This window comes from Scomber scombrus, chromosome 13, assembly GCF_963691925.1.
Source record: "Scomber scombrus chromosome 13, fScoSco1.1, whole genome shotgun sequence".
In the NCBI taxonomy this organism is placed as follows: domain Eukaryota; kingdom Metazoa; phylum Chordata; class Actinopteri; order Scombriformes; family Scombridae; genus Scomber; species Scomber scombrus.
The window spans coordinates 17,682,450-17,702,543 of NC_084982.1; the positions used below are offsets into that span (position 1 = coordinate 17,682,450).

Sequence of the window (20,094 nt, forward strand, 5' to 3'; positions counted from 1 at the left end):
AGCCTTAGAAATAAGAGGCCCTTATAACCTAATCGATTGCCGAGCTGAGAGGCAGACTGGGTCCACACTCTGGTGATCCGTTTCTCTGTGTCAGACCAACTTCCCAGAATAGCAACTCGGGCGGGTTGTCTGCTGCTGCTGCTGCTATAGGATGGAGGAGGAAGTCAGTGGTGGATCACACAACTGTTGCTTTTGCTGTTGCTGCCGCTGCGGAACCAAACTACCTGTCAGTCCGCGCTGCATGGCGCATGTCGGGCTAGAATGAAGTCTATTCCAAACCGAGACATTCAGTCTGGATCAATGTGCAAGTTCATGGGATATAAACTCCTACGTGTTTAAGGTAAATAAAAAGAGAGAGCGAGAGAAACATTAAGTGCATGAGACGGTTCGGATTAACAAACCATCATTTTGCTGTTTTAATAGAACCATTCAATATCATTCGACTATCAATAGGCTACAGACGCTGCTGGAGGCGGCTGCAGCAAAGGCAGACAAGGAGCGTCTGTGTGATGAATAGAAAGCCAGACTGGCTCTGCTGTAGACTGCGGTGATCGGATAACCTGTTGAATTGCCGCTGTCAGTCAGCTCCAAGCCACGCAGGCACCACAGCCAGTCAAAAAAAAAAAGAAAAATCACCTAACACGAGAAACACAACGCGTTGCCACAAACGCACTTCACGTTTTTTTTATAGGCTAGCTGATCCAGAGATGCACTGTTGCTGAATGGACCGTTCTCACTGCTTAACCTGTCTGTACAGAATTCTCCCACATTTTTGCTGCTGACATGATTCGGTTGCAAAGTCATGGTGCAGACATACTAGGAAGTAACACAAGTGGTAGGCCTATAAATTAAGAATAGGGGGTGGGGGCAGTCATTTTAAATTATATATTTTCTGATGGGATAATTCATAGATTTTGTCATATTGTTGTTTAATGGCTTTTGAAGGTCGCTTGGGTGCAGCAGTTTACCCACTGTTTAATTTGCCACTACATCTATTATTCCCATTGCTCACTGCAGCAGGTAAAACGCGTGAGGCGCTGACGGTCCGACCTTTCTCCATAGTTAGCTTTTCCAACATTGCCTACCCACGGATTTCCAGTTGAGAATAACTTGGCTGCTCCCTGCCACTATGGGTAATTCCTTAGGAACCGGTGGATCCAGTTTGATCCATCCCTCTCTTTCTTTCCTTTGCCAACTTGTTCAGTCCTCTTCCTCGATGTTCTTACAGTAAGTGTGCATTGTGTAAGGCTGAGCTAGTAGTTGAGACTTGTAACTAAATGTCACAAGTTTGAATCGAGTGCATGTGGAGCTAGACGGGACAGTGTCGGTGTCGTTTCTAAAGTGGAAAACTCGACCGGACGCACGCAGAAAAGGCTTTGACGCAGCGACAGTCACCTGTAGGAAAGATGCGCGCCTCCTAAACTTTTTTCTGCTCCTCTGAACTTGCTCAAATTGATATTTTGATGTTTTTTTTGACATTACTTTCAGTGGAGTGTTATTGAAACATGCTGGCCTGACTTTTTCTTTTTCCTTTCATACATTTATGAGAGATCACGGGTCCAAATAGGTAATTTTGACATTTTTGTTTCTTTGAAGGGAGGTGGAGACAATTTACCAACCCCCTCCCTCCGTCCTTGACTGAAATTACCAACTCGTATTGCACAGGGGAGACACTAAAAGGTAATGAGCCTATACGAATTCACTTTTTTTGTCTATTTATTGCATGTCACGGTATTGTTTTGCTTTCACGTTTCACTCGTGATTTTAGCTGTTAAGAAGTTTATCATGTAATTTCGAATCTAAATAGTGTGGTTTTCCAAATTGCTGGCACTGTAAATTAGCCAAAGTTTCCTTTATGTAATTATGAAGGTGGGTAATTTAGGATCTTTCAGGATTACTATGACTCAGAGTCAGATTACCACAACACATTTCTTTTAAAAAACAAACTCAAGAGGGATGTTGGGTAATATGTTTTACAATAAAAAGACAAGTTTTTTGCAATTATTTTTTTCTTCCTCTTTAAATTAAAGGGTTAAATCTATGATCTTTAAGGAAGCCAACATTTGTGCTGTGGCTTCTATACAAATGTGTGAGTCAATATATGAAGGCTCAAAATGTCTATTGTTATTTTTTCTAATGCAATGCTGTATAATATTATAATTTAATAATGGCATTATGTATAACAATATGTGTGCTATATAATAATGATAACACACTTTTATATATAATTATATTTACACAGTATGTCTTGACTTTAATCAACCTTCTACACAAGTTTGAGTCCAAAGTTGAAGATGGGCTCAAACTTAAATTTGCAATTAATGAAAATCTAAACAAACTAGTAACTTTCAGCTTGCTTACAACGTATGAATACTTCAAAGTGCTTGCAGGCACCATAGATTATCAGTAGCTTTAAATGAATTTATGTAGTTTTTAAAAAATAAGCTTGTGTTAAAGTGTATCTCTGCAGAGTAGAACGCCTATTGCACTTGAAGTGAATGTGATTTTTGTGTTTGAACTAGCTTGCTTGGTTGGTTTAATGCCAGTTTTGAACAAAATGCAGCTTAATTTAATTGAAGTTATTTAATTTCCAACCTCTGAAACGTGTTAACATTACTATCATTTTTAAATTGTAGCGACTGTGTACATATAAATAATTTTCTTTCGGGTGGCTTAACTAATCAATCACTAAGGACTAAATAATCAATCACATATTTCTGCCTTAATCAAATTTGGGACTCATGTATGATATTCAAACCATAGTTGTGTACTTTTATGGAATAAAAGGCAGCAAACAGAGAGACCATACCAGCTACAATTTAACTTCTGTTATCACAAGAAGGTATTTTACAGAGAACATGACACTAAAACACGGATGTACACACATTTTAAATAGTTCATAGAGTAGCTTGCTAAATATACAAGACCACTAAATTAGACGGCTGCTCAGATCTGTGTCTCTGTTGTAATGCACCTCTGTACACTGAAATCCATGTCTGAAGGTGAAAGTGTGCGTAGTAATATGATTGTAAACCAATTAATAGTTTATATTTTCATGTTGTTAGCGTGAATGCTTGACGAAGCTTCATTTTGAAAGTGCACATCATTGTTACACACAATCTATGTGATACATAACCCAGGCAGCGCAGTTTTTTTTTAAATACACACATCCAGTTAAACAAATTAAGAATAGAGAAAGAATGAAAAAAAAAGTATTTGTGTTATAGTAATGTACAAGCCGCATTAAAGTTTATTTTCTTGATTTTTGCAGCACTCCCAAAGCTCTCGAAATGGAGGCTCCCGAAGACTACTGTGCTAGTAAGTCCTCACATTGCTTACACATTACATTCACTGCATGCTGACTCACACTCACTGTCCATGCTAGGCCAAAGGACAGAATATATGCAGTGTATCAGAATGTGTGTCTGTTTTTTTGTTGCAATGATGATGGTGGTCATGATAACGACAATGGTGACTTCTTTGTCTGAGTGTTATTAGGTTATTGCGACTTAGACACTATTAGCTTATTTTAAGTTTCACATCGCTTCCACTTTTTTTTATACAAAACTGATACAATAAAATAAAATTTTTGCAATCACAACACTGTAAACATTTTAAGGGATTTTCCCCTAGTGCAGCCTTTTTCCTGTTCACCCCTCAAAGGTAGAGAAAACGATGCATTAGTACATCCTGTTGAATGCAGCAGATACTGGATATGCACTTTGTGGTGCTCCATTGCCCTTTGCTGATTTCCTTTGGGCAGGTCTCTTGAATATCTTCCCTGCCCCCCTTACATTTTGCCTTGGTATGCATGTCTAAAAACAGGTAGCGTGTTGTTGATGACATCAGTGGGGACTTTCAGGTCTCCATTGGGGGTTTGTGCTTGTAGGAACACTTGGCAGGCGGGGTAGGGGTGGTGGTGGAAGAAAAAATGGAGGCTCTTCCTCTCCATGTCCGTCTGTGGGACGGTTCTGAAATGATAGCTATGGAACAAATAATTGTCTGTTCCATTAGCACGATATCGCGGAAAACACAAATCTTTGTGGAATGAACCAGTTTACATCCTAACTACTCCCATGTAATTTACTGAATTCTCAATACACTGACAAGGTGCTGCTGGCTGTGAGTGACAATTTAGGTCATATATCGTATGTGTTGTGGTACACATCATAATCTTGCACATACACAACTGCACTCTTCCACACACACTACTACCCACTATACTAAGGTAAAGTATCCCCTACTATCCTCTCCTGCATCCAAAAATATTGTACTTATTGTGTCAATAATACACTCCTACATATGCTGCTCGTCACACACACAACTATATTCTCTTATATGCAAAACTTATAGTGTTCTTCACACAGCAGGAGTCTCTGTTTTCACTCACTATACCCTTATACACACACAATTTCACAAGAGGCAGTGATAGTTTATGTGGTGAGTGCCAAAAACAATACATGTAAATGGAAATGATATGTGATTGAGAATATAAAGAGAGGTATAGAGTGTAAATGTTTGTTCAGACTGAAAGTAAATTGAATTTTAAAGGTGGCACAAGTATATATATAGTCATTTCAAAGACGTGACTGGATACATTTAGGCAAAGACACATCTGTGGAAGCTGAAAATAGCTAAACATGAGCTAATAATTTGCACTTATCTGAGGTTCTATTAACACATTTTTCAGATGCTATTGTTTTCTACATAATTGGGCAAATTTGTTTTTGATAGATGACTACAATATGTTTTGGTTGGTTTGTAGTAATTTGGGTTAATTTGGGTTTCCCCCGATGGCAAGTTGCAGATACAATCCAGTGTATCAGTCCCTTCTCTTCTCCAGTTTTCATTATTTAGACTGACAAGGAGCTGAGTCCAATAGACTCAACACAGAGTGACTTATAATTGATGATCGACAAAACTAAACGTCATTTCAGTTTATAACAACTACACTGTAATTTATTCCCCCGTCAACCTAGTACCAGAGTTGTAGCATTGTGGTTAAATGTTGTAAAAGCCCACATCAGTTCATATTAGTGATTACTTTTTACATTCAGGGAAACTTGATGCATATACTTTTTTATTACTGTCACCATGGTTTTCTTTTTGCCAAATAATACTAACAACTGTGCAGTTGTTACTTTGGCTGCTTGGCATACATTAAAAAAAACATCCAATAGTCAAATTTGCATAAATAAAACAAGGTGAATATTCATGCATGTGAAAACATACGTAAGAAATAAAATTATTAGTATTTTTAGGAGAAGAAAGTTCTATATTTTAATTAGAATAGTTGTGTATAAGAGACTATTATTGCTATTCTCACTCACATATACTGTAGATATTAATATTTTCTATATGTAAAAGAGGAAAATAGTATCTATGACTCAGAATAGTAATATGAGACATAAAGCACAACAGTTTATGTAATTACATGTGATTGACAATATTTGTGGTTTCGATTCCTGGATGGGTTACAGCCTTGCAAAAAACAGATAAATCAAGGGTAAGGATAGGAGAAATATCTGGACAAATCAGATCCAACTTGCTTTTGTGCTATCGAAACATGGTGACCTAGAGTAAAATGCACCAAGGACAGTTTAAATAGTCTTTGTAGCCAAATAGTGTCACTGAGCAGGTATAAGCTTTATTTTCAAGAAGCCTGTTAGATAATAAGGAATAAAGAGTTTAAGCAGGCTCCTGGTTTAAAACCAACATTTCGATCATCTCACACGATTATTCTGCACTGTCATTGTCACATTTATTCTCTCTCTCATAGGTTATAGGTTAATACTCACACGCACACAAATATACTTTTTCCACACACACGTAATCCTGTTCACTATCACACACACAAGTGGTAGGCAAATTACAGAATACACTGTTAGCATTGATCACATATCCAGTCTTTCTTTCACATAGGTTATTCCACTCTCTCACGTGCACTTTTATTTTTTCATTTATTAATTATCTTTTTAACATACGCTGTCACACACATTTGGCTTCATGCAAGAGCAAATTTGTATTCTTATCCTAAAACATACTCAAATTTTATTCACCTCTTAACTGCACAAGTTTGTCGTAAATGTCATGTTTCAGCCTGATTAAGGCTACCTGTCCATAAGAAGGTGTGCATTCAAGAAATCTGATCATTCAGATGCAACCAGAACAGAGATGGATCATCAGCAGGGGGCCCTTAAAGGGACAGAAGCTAAAACAGTCTGTTTCAGATAGAGGCTGAACTGAGGGGCTGCATATAGGGTCAGTATAAGATAAACAAGGAATTGTAAATCATGCAAAGATACTCCAGTGAGCCCTAGAATAAAAACATAGATATGGAAATGTGTATTTTACATGCTCTTTAATACTGTAATATAAGTATGATTTTTTGCACAAATAATAATGTGTGTGAGAGAGTATGATTCAGTATAAGTGTATGTAAGAGTGTGAGGGAGTATAGTGGTCCATATGTGTAAAATTATGATATGTATGTGTAAGTAGGACTTACTGTATAATCAATGAGCTTTCATCTTTCATAGACAAAGCGGATTATTATTTTTGCTAGTTTAACATTGTCAGAACCAGTGAGAAGCAGGCTAGCTTTCTGTTGCACTGCCACCCTTGTTTTGTGTGCATTGTAACATTTGCAGTGTTAATGTCAATACCCTCCATGGATGCTGCAGTGTTACTGTAATGCAACTTGCATATTGTGAAGGTAATCAGTGGTTTGAGTTTACCATTGACTCTTTACTAATTTCACTGATTTCTAGAGCAACTTTTCAGATCATTTAAGAGTAGTTATCTGCACACCCTAGCAGGTTTTCTGGGTTCCCCCCACACATTACTTCAAATGGAACACACCAGTGCACTCTATTGCTTGATAATCAACAGCAGCTACTTCAAATACAGCTGGAATTAATAAGGTTTTAAAAGTACGCAAATGAATGCTCTCATTTTTTATATCTGTATGTTTGTTACTGATCCAGTGGTGTGTCTTTGTGCGTGTGTGTCTGTGTGTTATGAATCTTTTACTCAAGGAAGGCTGAGGGTTTGACAGGAAAAACCAGATCCCATACAGTGTGTATCCAGCAAGCCAGAACGGAGTGCCTTGTTGCGAAAATGTTCTTATTTAGTTCCTCACACAGCGAGACACATGCTTTTCTGTGCATCATTTTCATTCATCTCTGCTATCACAAGCAGGCAGATTGAGCTCAGCCTTGGTTTAATATTGGTTTATTGTCATAGCATACTGTCCTTGACCCTAGATACTATTTCTAATTGCTTGAGTTCCCTTTTGAACAAGCTGTAAGACCAGAAATTGCATTGACCCTTGCTAAATTCCTGAGAGCATGACTTTACTTTAGAAGCCATGCATTCATTTGGCATCTGTGATAAAGTCAGTCGAAAGTCAATGGTTACACCTACATGTGTCATTCTGTTTTCATCATGCAAACACATTTGTTCCTGTCCACTTGCTAGTACATTAAATTATCCCAATTTGGTGTATTACTCAAAATTCCTTTCCCTTTGGGGGATGTATGTTATTTTTTTATTTGAACACAGACAGTCCAAAACCATTAATATAAGCCTGAGCCAACTTAGCCACAGTGCTGCGAGGCAGCTGTCTGTGTCTACTACAGTAATGGAAAATCCTTCATGACAAATCTGGGCCACTCCTGTCTCCAGGACAGCATTGCCAAGGGATAGCCAGCATGGTCACCTGAGATTTCCTCCAACCCCAACCTGTGCAACCTGAGCCCAAGCCCAGGGATTGTGTCATGGACAACGTCTCCCAGTATGCCCCACTCAGTGGGGCCACCACTACAATAGAACGATACCACAGAAGAGGTTGTCAAACTAAAAGGAGCTGTCACAGCAAAAGGAGATCTGACACAGATTTCTTTTTCATGTATGAAGGATCATTGCCGACATATTCAGCACCGACAAATTGTTACAAGGACTTCCTTGTAGCAGTTTAAGATAAAGCATGTTTCATGCAGTCCTTTGATTTTTACTTAAACGTCCTCTGTTCAGCTATTGCTCCATATATTTTTAAAAGCATTAAGCTGTCTGGAGTCTGGATTATTTTTAGATCTCAATTGTCTTGTATGTGACAATTGAGAATGGTGCTTGAGGAAAACCTTTAATAGTACTGGTGGTGAATGATGACTCACTGTGGTTCCTCAGGGATCTGACACCTGGGTCAGCAGGGGTGTTCGCCTGTTGCCACTGTATTGTTCAAGTGACCCTGATGGGGCCGGGGTGTAAGGGGATAAGGGATTGGTTTGCTCTCCCTCTGAGTGGACACGGGGCTATCCATAGCCTGGGTTCTGTACAGACTGCTGAGAGGATGCAATCTGATCCACATATGCTGGACATTAGGATCCCGTTGATGCAGAAAGACAGTTTAGTTAGCTTTCTGCATTTTGTAGTGTTACCTGCATTCATATCAAAATTAAAGGGAGATCTGAGGAGGATGAAATGGATTGTTTAATCTAATTCCCTTTATTTAAAGAAATATCTTGTATAAAGTTTCTGTACATGTAATGTGTTTTTTTTTAGCTAGCCATACTTCTACTCACTTTCAATGTCTTTAAAAATAAAAAATAGAGAAAAAAAGAAATATTTCTAAAGGTCAGGTGCGGAATGTATCTTGTCCATAAGAATCGGATCTTCTAAAACGTTATGTTTGAAATGCTTAATTTTGCAGAGATTACTGTGTCTTTCTTGTCATCTGTTTATTTGTCTCTTCACCTGGTTTTAAAAGTCACATAACATAACAGCAAATAGAGCAAAACTGTACTTTTTCATATAACAGTAGTATTTTTTATACAACTACAGTATTGTACAGCACAATGAAGGTTGCTGTGTTTCTGTTTGTCTCCTAGGTAACGGCCAATGCTCTCCTGGTAAGGAGAAGTCAAGAATGTCAGTGGATTTGTCAACACCTAATGGACAGACTGTTCCTCAGGGTCCTAATTCCCCCAGTGGTGAGTGCTCAGTCAAGAGGTAGACATTTGTGTAGTCTGCCAAGAACAACTACAGTATGTGCACACAGTATGTACACAGATGGACAACTACATTAGGGTTTGACAATAAGTTGAGCCTGTACTTAACTTAAACAATCAAATAATGTCCATTTAGTAAATTTGTAAATTAAGGCTTGAAAAAAAAACATTGGTGAAAAATGAAATAAGCAGTACCTTTACCACACTGGCCACATAATTAATTCCACCAGCACTTTTCTTTCTCAGTGTTAAGTTTCTGAACACATTCACAATAAAGACTTTCCAGTGATGAAAAAGGGTTACTGTATTTACTGTTTTTCCCTTGAACGTGAAACAGAAAGAGGATATGTTAAGTTTTCTTTTTAATTAACATGGCAAATGTGAGAAAATCAGAAAACAGGTGCTTCTGATGGTTAGACCAGTGTCTTGTGTCGTGTATCTTGCTGCCACCTGTGTGAATCGGTGAATGAGAGGTAAACTGAAAATCACTTTGCATATTGAGCTGTATTAAATCATTCCAATTACGATAGAAAAAAACAAAAACAAACAAGCAAAACAATAATAATAACTAGAAACAAAAGCCTGTCTCAAATACTGAATTTTGAGCATTTACAATAAAAAGTCATTAGTATAAATATAACTGAGGATGAACCCTTGCCACGGTGAGTAAATTATTTCTCAGTAGGAGTACAAAAGCATTTTGTACAAAAACGTTGAACACCTTGCTGTACCATATCACACATATTGCACTAAAGTGTTGCTCCGATACCTCAGAGTAGCTCTAGTGTTGTTACTGTGAAACAGCAGAGTCCGAAAAGGGGAAACTAAAAGAGATGAGGGAGCTGAGTGAGAAAAAGAGAAGCTTGTTTCCCACAAGTTTAGAGATAAAGGGAGGTGGGCCGAGCAATGGTCTTCACAGGGCTGAAAAGAGCTGTTGTCATGCTGGAAGTTGCCTAACATGATTTGCTATTTGAGGTTTTGTTACAAAAGAAGAACTGCATCATATCATCTGATGAAAATAAGCATGTGGCACTGTCAAATTTCTTGGTATTTGTTCTCTGTATGGTATTAAGAGAAAGGAATTACATTGTTTGGGATGGTACAGTAATGATAGAATTTCTTCTTCATAATATTCACTCTATATATGAAACAGGGCTGTATATTACCGCTTTTGTTGTAGCAGTTTCAAGTGTATCCTCATCTGACCACTCTATGCATTCCACTTTGCCACACTGGAAGAGACAGATGTAAAGATGCAGGGAGCTGAATAGCAAGGACGTTCATGTCTGCTCCCTGTTGCCAGGATACAGCTGTCAAAGACAAGGCTTGATCACAATGTAGGTATTGGGATAAATGTTTCTTCTGAACAAACGGTGGCATTGAAAACATACAATATGAGCTTAAAGATTTCAGTTTCTTTGTGGAAATATCTTGCTGTAGTCTAAATTGCCTTCACTGACCTCTGATAGTTAAATGGATGGGGCTCCAAAGCCTGAGGGGACAGTTGATGGATGCAGTCAAATGAGGAGATTTAGTAAAACAACCACATATGCTCACACTGTAATTATTACCCTAGTAAATCACAAAACCGGATCATCAGGATCAGTACGTTTTTTTTCCTTTTTTTCTCTTGGATAGTGTCCAGACGGTTACTGCACTACATCTAAAGCCCCTTTCATATATATCTTAAGCCATTAACAGGAGTTGTTTTAAGTATTAGACACTCCCGCTCCTATTATGATTCCTGTCACAACTGTAGTGGGAACAGAATCAAATGTACTATAGGGGACCAAGTCAAGTCAAGTTTTAATATAGGGCACAAAATCACAAGTTTGGCTCAAAGGGCTGTACAAAAATAGCACAATTCAAACAACAAAAGAAGTGTGAATACTGTCTAAAACATAAAAAAGATTTTGATATTGTTGTATATGGCAGATTTACTAAAGAGTCCATGACATTGTAAAAGTGACATAATACACTCTGCTTGATCACAACATACATTGTATGTAATGGTTGATTTGATGGAGTATTTTTAAGGAGCTTTCTGGTTGACTGCACTGTATATGTACAGTCTAAGTGGTTATTTTGGAACAAGACTAAAGGTGAATGCATCTGGTTTTAGCTGTGGCTGTTGCATGTGCAGAAGTGCTATCTTCTGATCTTCTGTATTATTTTAGTGTACATGCGAGCAAGTATTACTAATTGCTGGTGACTGATCACTAGAGACTGCAGGTGGTGAACAGTTTCCCGCCACTACCACCCACACACCAACACACACACACACACACACACACACATGCACGCACGCACACACACACACACACAAACACACACACACAGAGATAATTATACAATCTTTTACCCTTGTCATCCAGCCGGTCTTCCATTGCTAATCAGATGTTATAAACTACAGGGCCTCTGACACTCCCTTTCTCCCCAGGGACAGCCAGGAACCAGACCATCCAGTTTCTTTCTCTCTTTCTTTCTTATCAGTATGTCACTCCATCCTAATGCTGCTCACATGTTCAGCTGCTAGATTACTATGATATGTTCTATCACTATGATATATGAATATATATACACACATATATTGAGCCATGGACCATGTGCACCCTACAGGAGCGGAAGCTCAATGTTTTCCACATGCACAGCCTCAGGCACATCCTGAACATCACCTGGCAGGACAAAGTGCCAAATAACACCATCACGGAGAGAGCTGGAATCCCCAGCATGTACACCCTGCTGAAACAGAGACACATGCGCTGGCTCAGTCATGTAGTATTGATAAATGATGGCCGGATCCCCAGGGATCTCCTCTATGGAGATTTAGTACAGGGAGAAAATCCCACAGGCAGACCCCAACTGTGCTACAAAGACGTCTGTAAGAGATACCTGAAAGCCTCGAGTGTCGACCTGAACACCTGGGAAGCTGTAGACTCAGATTGGCTTGAGACAGATGGTGCAGACAGGCCGCTCCAAGTTTGAAGAGACATTTGTACAGCAGTTAAAGTCAAGAGGGCTGAGGATAAAGGCCCATAGCCAGCCAGACAGACCAGCATCAACTTCAACTGTGTAAAGTGTGGGAAGAACTGTCCCGCCAGCCTACTAGAATTACCATCCAGAGAACAACTCCATAGTCTCCTGAGGCTGATGGATGCCTACCTACCAGTTCATGCCTCTAACCCTAACCCTAGCACTGCATAAGATACTGTAAGCTGAGCATCTCAGGATGTCCTTTTTTTCTTTTACAGAACTGATGATTAAGCAAGAGGAAGAAACAGGGGAGGAGGCTGAAAACAAAAGTCCAGCACTTGAAGGGCTAGACCAAACAGGGGAGGAGGAGGGAGTAGCAATGGAGGAATCCATGACTGGCAGCCCAAGCAACATACATGATGGATTGTCTGGTCAGAGTATGACAGCTGATGCAGAGAGTCGACAACCTAATGGTATCAGATCAGTATATTTCCAAATTCCAATATAAAGCTTGTAATGCTTTAAATAAGCTTTATTGTATAAATGTGACATTGTTTTCATGGATATATTTGAACATTAACCATCCACACAGGATTTATTTATTTGTCAGGCATTAAAAATAGGGTGTTGTGTATGATTCCTCATCTACAGAGTGAGTCAGAAATCATTTGCTTTCCTCAACAGTGGGTGTGGAATGCTTTCTGTGTTTTTTTTTCCTTTTGTCTTTTTTGTTCAAAGACAACAGCTTAGACTTAGAATTATTATCAGGGAAAAACTATCCTTGGAATCCCCCGCAACCTGTTCCAACTGACGCCATGACTACTTTGGTTGTCACAGTATTGTGATCATATTTCTCTGGTTAAATCAGAAGTGTGTACTGAACTGCTTTATTCTCTATGATTAAAAGTCTGCCATACATTAGAGGTGAACATAGATAGACAGACTTATACTCTAATTCATAACTATAGAAAATATATTGTGTACTTTAGAAAATATACAGAAGTACAGTATATGCACTACAGTGATATTCATCTTTTTCCTATAACAACAGTGACCATGCAGAAAATGGTTTGTTATCCTATTGAGAGATTACATTTAACAGTTGCTTTGTGTCTTGATTGTCATTATTGTGTACAAGTGAGGATAATTTGATAGACATGATATTTTAATTTATCAACTATAAAGCATGGTGGAATGTGGTTCCTACACACAATGAAACAAAGTGTTACAAGAAATTCAGAAAAGGTAAATGAGTTCAGTTAGAGACAAAAACTGTTTGCAGGCTTGTTGATGCTTTCTAAAAACATCATCCACAATGAGTGTGGTATTGACTTCCTGTGCCTGCCTCTTTCAGGTGACAGGCCCTTCCACTGCAACCAGTGTGGCGTCTCGTTCACCCAGAAGGGAAACCTGCTGCGACACATCAAGCTGCATACAGGCGAAAAACCCTTCAAATGCCCCTTTTGCAACTACGCCTGCCGGCGGCGTGATGCCCTCACTGGTCATTTGCGCACTCATGCTGGTAAGACTTCTTCTAACCCTCTTCTCTTCCCTTTTTAATAATGCAATTATTTTACCCAGAAGAGACTTAATTTCTTTCGTCAGAAGTGCTTCAGATAGCTGAAGGAAAACAAGATCCATACTATGTTCAATGATGGAATTGACTATATTTATTTTTACAGATAGTTTTCCTGATATTATGCTTGTGTTACATGCCCACACTCCTGTGCTATACTTAACTAAAATGTACTTTAGAAAAGTATAACCATGTTCCTATACACATACATCAAGCCATATAGACCAAGTTGAACATAACTCCAGTTTTTGTGGTAATTATAATTTCTCTTCCCAGTTTTTCAAAGCATCATCTACAGGCTTAAGTACTTTTTTAATGTTCTCCTGAGATATTTATCTTCTCTGAATTGTTGTGCTGCTCTGTTTTAGCAGCTATGTAACATCTAGCAGAACAACATTAGCCACAGTAGCCTTACCTGCTGGTTGGTGACATTATATTGTTGTTGGATAGACGCTGTGGTGGGTTTTAAAAAAAAATAATGTATGTTTGCTATAGACAGCTCTAAGAGTGCTTTGTGGTTAGGTACCAAGGACATACTGTTAGCTGGTTGACTCGCTAAGGAGGAAACTATCTGTCAGTTGAGAAACACATGGGGAGTGCTGGCTGTATGTCTCAACTGTAACCCACTTTTCTATCAGAGAGGATGTGCTCTCCCCTCTTTTGCACCTTTGAAATCAAGGTCAGACAATACTGTCATTTCTGCCTGTGATGGTGGGGTTTCTCATACACAGTTCTCTTTATATTTAGTAATGTGTGTGTTTAGGTGTGCGTCCATGTGTTTTCACACAATGTCTGTTTGCATGCCTGTAATCGCTATCTCACTTGTTTCTTCAATTACATTCTCATCATGCAATGCAATGTGCTACTGATTTCAGTTCTGTGCTAAGAAAATCAAATATGCCTTAATTAACACTTAGAGTTAGAGTTTTTCCCTTTCTTTTCAGTGTTACAGCATACAGTATTGTATTGTTTTTTGTCATGTAAAATCATGTTTAGTAAATTGCCTATGATCAATTTGATGTCGCCAGGTTGTGCTGTCATGACTCTCTTTTGCATACATGGACTCACTACTCTCTAGTCTATGGGTGCTGCAAACTTGGCAGCTCTGGCCTGGTGCCCTGCCAGGAAGAACAGGTGTAGCCACGAGAGGGAAATAAAGCTTAGAAAGAGAGGTCAGGCAAGGAAAAATGTAAGACAAAAGTGAGAAATATCGAAGAGGAGTAGCAGAACGAAAGTGTGTTGCATTTAGTAGCTATCCCTAAGGCCAGGTTGAATGTTACACTTGAAAATGACATTTTATGTCGAGGCTCAGTTAATCAGTGAAATGATAATGCAGGGGAATTATTGCTTGAGAGGCAAAAGATTTTACATTTTGTAAGCTAGAAGATGTAAATTTGTGCAAGTTCCCGTTTATTAGCCAAATGCAATCATTCAAGTGAGTCTGAGTGCACAGTATGGGCCATTTGCATTAATAAGAATAGCTGCTGAAAGGTGGATTCTTAAGGTCCATCCAACATCTGCACAAGGTCATGTGTGGGTGGCTATCTAAATATGAAAGAATAACGAAGTCTTGCGTGTGTGAGAGAGTGTGTAGATCTGAGCCACTGAGAACAAGGGAGTGATACTTGATTGAATACTGCCTACTGCACTGTTTTAGTCTCACGGCTGAAAAGCAGCAAAAAAAAATATTTCCATGATGATGTTTCATTTATAAGCTACTCTTTCACTACCCAAAATGAATATTACTGCAATGACCCTGCAGTTACACCTACCCACACTTTAATAAAATTGAAACCCTTTGTCACTAACCAACATCTGTTCATACTAAAGAAAAAACTGAACAAAAAACATCATAATGAACTCTAGTTTCGAGTTCTATCGAGACAATGTCATTCATAGACCGCAAGAGTACTGAATGACAGATAAAGCAGAAAAGCTATTATCATTCCACATGATTCACTTAAAAAAAGTGCTTGCTGATGTAAGATCAGCAATGACTGGTGGCCATGTCATTCTGTAACCAGTGGGTTTCATTTCTTTTACACAAATCATCAACAAAATAGTCCAAGGAGGAAACTGTAACATTTGCAGCTAAAGGAATATTCACTGTTTGATAACATATTCTCTTGTAGAGCATATTAAGTGGTCTATTGAGAAAAAACTAAAACAAAAACGCAAAAAGAAAGCAGAAATATCCATTTTTGTGGGAGAAAGACTATTTACGGTATGTTCACGTGTGAACTATCTCTAAATGTGTGTGTGTGTGTGTGTGTGTGTGTGTCACAGCCACCATACATCATACTGAAACATGTTTGGTTTCTTTGTTTTCACAGTGAGAAGAGCACTGGTGCATCTTATTTTAGTAATTGTTGTCACCATTACGCCAGTCGATGTCTTACTACCTCGTCGCTTATTGATTGGTGTCTGGGTCACATTGGTATACTTATGTGGCCTACGGTTCACTCACCAAGTCCCTTTATGAGTCATTACATTAGTTTTTAGAATACTCTAGCACAGCACACAGACCTATTTCTTCAGCAGTGTCTGCCTGCGTAGGATTTTCACTTCAATAACACAATGAAGTTTTTACACATTTTTAATTCAACTCTTACCTCAATATGGAAAATGACTCAGGTTCCATTGCACAGAGCCAATGATAATGAGGACCCAAACAACTGTTAGCCTACCCCTTGATATCTTTGATGTATTTCTAAAATCCAAGAATCATTGTTCATCTTACAAAAAATAATTACATGTCTTTACTGAAAGTGTAACAAAATAATGTGCAAGAAGCTATGTACATATCAAGATAAGATCACTTATACATGAATGTATTCATTTAAATATCCACCAATGACTTGGCAAACAGAGGGAGGGACAGGTAGATGGAAGAATGGATGGGTTGATCGCTGCACTGAGATATAATTGAAAGGATATGTCTTCATTTTTCCACTTGCCCAGGTTGGAAGGAATTGAATAAAATTGAAATGCTTCAATGAATCACACTCCACCTCCATAGCTGTTTAACATTGGAGTTTGTTTCCTACCACCACTATGGGATTCATTATCAACTCTGCTATTCACTCATGCTTTGCCAAAAAGGTGGGAGTTAGCTCTACGTTTTCAGAGACCAAAGCATTTGAAATGCAGACTTCATGGTGCAACTATCTCTGTCGCCCACAACGTATCTTTCTGTCTGGCAATAGTGTGGAATCCTCACACTAGTAGTGGAACATCCATGAGCTCAAAGGGTTGCTTTTGGTTTGTTTGCTGACTCTTCACAGCAGTTACTACTAAGCACCGCCTGAACACCGCAGCAGGTTGCATTATCTTATTGGAAGCTACCCACTCTCTTTGTCTGTGCAGCAGTGAATGAAATTAACATGCTCTTCCTAAATGTCTTTTAGTTGGCAAACCACACAAGTGTAACTACTGTGGACGGAGCTATAAGCAGCGGACTTCTCTGGAGGAGCATAAGGAACGCTGCCATAGTTACCTGCAGAGTATCGGCTTGGATCCAACCACTAACACTAGGCCTTACACAGGTGAATAGGTTTACTCGAACTGAAACCATGAATGTGATGGTGGCCTACTGTGTAAAGGAGAGGAGACAATAATGGAGTACAATGAAATGCAGCAGCTAAGCAGAAGAAATTGGTATATAAAATGTACACTTGGTACATATGTTTGGTCCACTATAAAGGAAGTGAAAAAGTTTTTTTATTTTTCCATTTTTATTAATTTAAATCAATTGATAAAAGTGTGTACAAATACATTGTATTTGTACCCACTTTTGTAATTAATCTAGAGCTACTTAACTTCTTAAAATAATGAATTTAATGAATTATTGAAATACAACATATTAACAAAAACAAAGTTTCCTATCATATGGATTTGTTGGGGTTGAGTTGTGGTTGAATGGTTGATGGGTTGTGGTTGAGATTTTTTATTTGTTTTAATGACAATTAAAATATTCTGATTTCATTTGTCATTTGCACATCCCAGGAACATTGATCTGTTTAATCTAGCAAACTCACTTTTTTCTGCTCTCTCAGCCTCCCATTATTTAACACCTAAATGTATGACTGCTCTCTCCAACCCCCTTCCCTTTTCAAACTTCCAAGGTGAGGTTCCTAAAGAGTCAAGGCCCATGGCAACCTTTGATCGGCCACCTGTTATTGAAAGACTGCACAGCAATGTGGGCAAGAGAAAGAGCACCACACCTCAGAAATTTGTGGGTGGGTATATATCAACACAGTCAGGCACATTAGGGTACAGTAACCACACTAACCATGCTGAGTCTGACAAATATTTCTGCAGTATTTTTGTAGATTTCTGTTATTGACATGAAAGAGACCTAGTATTTGTCAAAGCAGACACTAATGGAGTGAGTTGGACTTTAGACTTTTTGCTGCAGTAGTCTTGGAGCATATACATTAGTTAAATACTCATTATGCAAAGCACTTTGCTACTGATTTCACTTTTATGCTAATCAAAAAGAAAATGTTTTTATTAACAATTTGTTCTGTGCTAATTTAGCTAGTTTCCCTTTCCTTTTCAGTCAAGCATTGTACAGTATGACTTACAATATTATATCGTACAATAGTCCTGCCCTGTTTATGAGCTCAATTTTTTTCTGAATTTGGTTTTATTTGCCAAACTATTAGACATAGACTTTAAGCAAGCTTAAGCAAGCTAAAGCAAGCGGATGACTGAGAGGCAAGGAAATGTTTTGTTTTTTTTAACTTTGTGGTTAGGTACACCTGTAACTTTGCCATTTCTCTTATCGAGAGAAAACAGCTCACCGCATCCCTGTTCAGGAGGGGTTAAACAGTGCAGTAGTAGATGGATGGGGCTTTCCACCCCATTAGACTCGTACACAGAACATCAAGTACAAAATGTGAAAAAAACAAGACCATGTTTGACTGGCTAGAGAGGACATTTTGTGAAGTCAAGTTACGCTTTTACCTGTGCATATTATTAGACCGCTTTGTGAGTAGCTAAAAGCAAGAGTGTTTCCTTTAACATGTGCTATTTTATCTAAATTGAATATGTTTGGTGTCTTATGGTTTGAAATAGGCATTATATTGTTACAGCAACCAAATCTACATAGTCATAGTGCTACTCTATTTCATGCAGGTGACAAGATCCCACGCCTCAGCTACCCTGAACTAGGCTATGAGATGGGCCTCAAGTACGAGAAGAAGGCTGAACTGATGCCAGCCCACATGATGGACCAGGCCGTCAGCAATGCCATCACTTACCTGGGATCAGACACACTTCGGCCCATGCTCCACCATCCAGGGCCCCATCTTTCTATGGCCGAGGTGGTGCCCATGGTCAACCCCCTTTTCCATCATGTCCTGCCCCTGAGGCAACGAACGGATCGCCCAGGAAACTGTGACACGCTCCCACCACAACTACCACTGCTTCATGATTTCCCCTGCCTTCCCACCTCAAATGGCCCAAGTGCTTCAACCAGGCAGGTCAAGCAGGCTCAGCCAGGGCAAGAGGAATCTCCCAACAACAGTGGAGTTGACTCCGCTGACTCAGCTCGCAGCAGCCCTCAGGAGAGGCACAGCTACCATGGTAGCATTCCCCCTCCTGGCCTCAGGTCACAAGCAAGTCCAGCAGTAGTCTTTTCAGGAGACCGGTTGAGAGAAGCATCACCCAGAAGTATGACAGGAATGGCGACTGGGATAATGCGAGTGGCCACAGAGAGGCCTTTAAGTCATGAAGGGGTGCGGGTGTTTGGAAGAGAAGGCCAGGAGTTGCGGGCCTTCCAGTGTGAGCACTGTCGGGTGCTCTTCTTGGACCATGTCATGTATACCATCCATATGGGTTGCCATGGTTACAGAGATCCACTGGAGTGCAATATCTGTGGTCACCGCAGCAAAGACCGCTATGAGTTCTCCTCTCACATAGTCCGTGGTGAGCACACATTCCAGTAAGAGGACGGGTAAGAAAGACAAAGAAGGGAAAGGAGCAATAGCCTGATATTCATTCCTGTCCCCAAACCTCTGAGACTCCACTGTTGAATGGCACTGTAGACAAGTGTAGCACAATCAGAGACTTTTTTTAAGCTACTTAGTGTGAGTTTGAACAGTTGAACAATCATATGAAGGTACGGGCCAAAGACACATTTTATACATATTTAATTAAGATGTATTGTAGAGAAAGGAATGTGCATTTTTCTTCTGAAGATGTTCATGAATTGTGTAACAGCAGCTGTCAGATGACTTTGTCTTCTTGTTTGGAAATGTCTCCTTTTGTGGTTGTCCCCTTCATAATGCTTTTGTTAGTGAAATAATGTTGTCACTCTTAAGTAGTAAAGAATGCATAAAAATATTAGAAAATGTTCCAACATTGTGGGCTTAATGCACTGGATAAACTGTTAAACCAGAAAGAACGTCATGACTAACACTGATGACAGAGCCAAAGTATAACAAGACTTCAGGTAGTCTCAAGTTCACAAAGTTCTTTCATAGACATAATAGCGGAGTGTGCTGCTATGGAATTTGTGTATTCAAAAAAGTT

At 39.1% G+C, this 20,094-nt stretch overlaps 1 protein-coding gene across 1 annotated transcript; it reads left to right on the plus strand.

Annotated features, from left to right (window-relative positions):
* The first annotated feature begins 1,543 nt into the window (after positions 1 to 1,543).
* On the plus strand, positions 1,544 to 19,866 carry ikzf2 (IKAROS family zinc finger 2). The gene is given in 11 exon segments (XM_062431498.1): positions 1,544 to 1,680; positions 3,272 to 3,318; positions 8,889 to 8,990; positions 12,260 to 12,454; positions 13,336 to 13,503; positions 16,965 to 17,102; positions 17,697 to 17,795; positions 18,697 to 18,921; positions 18,924 to 18,957; positions 19,040 to 19,137; positions 19,207 to 19,866. Coding segments are annotated over 10 exon segments (1,389 nt in total). The 5' UTR covers positions 1,544 to 1,680; positions 3,272 to 3,290; the 3' UTR covers positions 19,509 to 19,866.
* Positions 19,867 to 20,094: the final 228 nt, after the last annotated feature.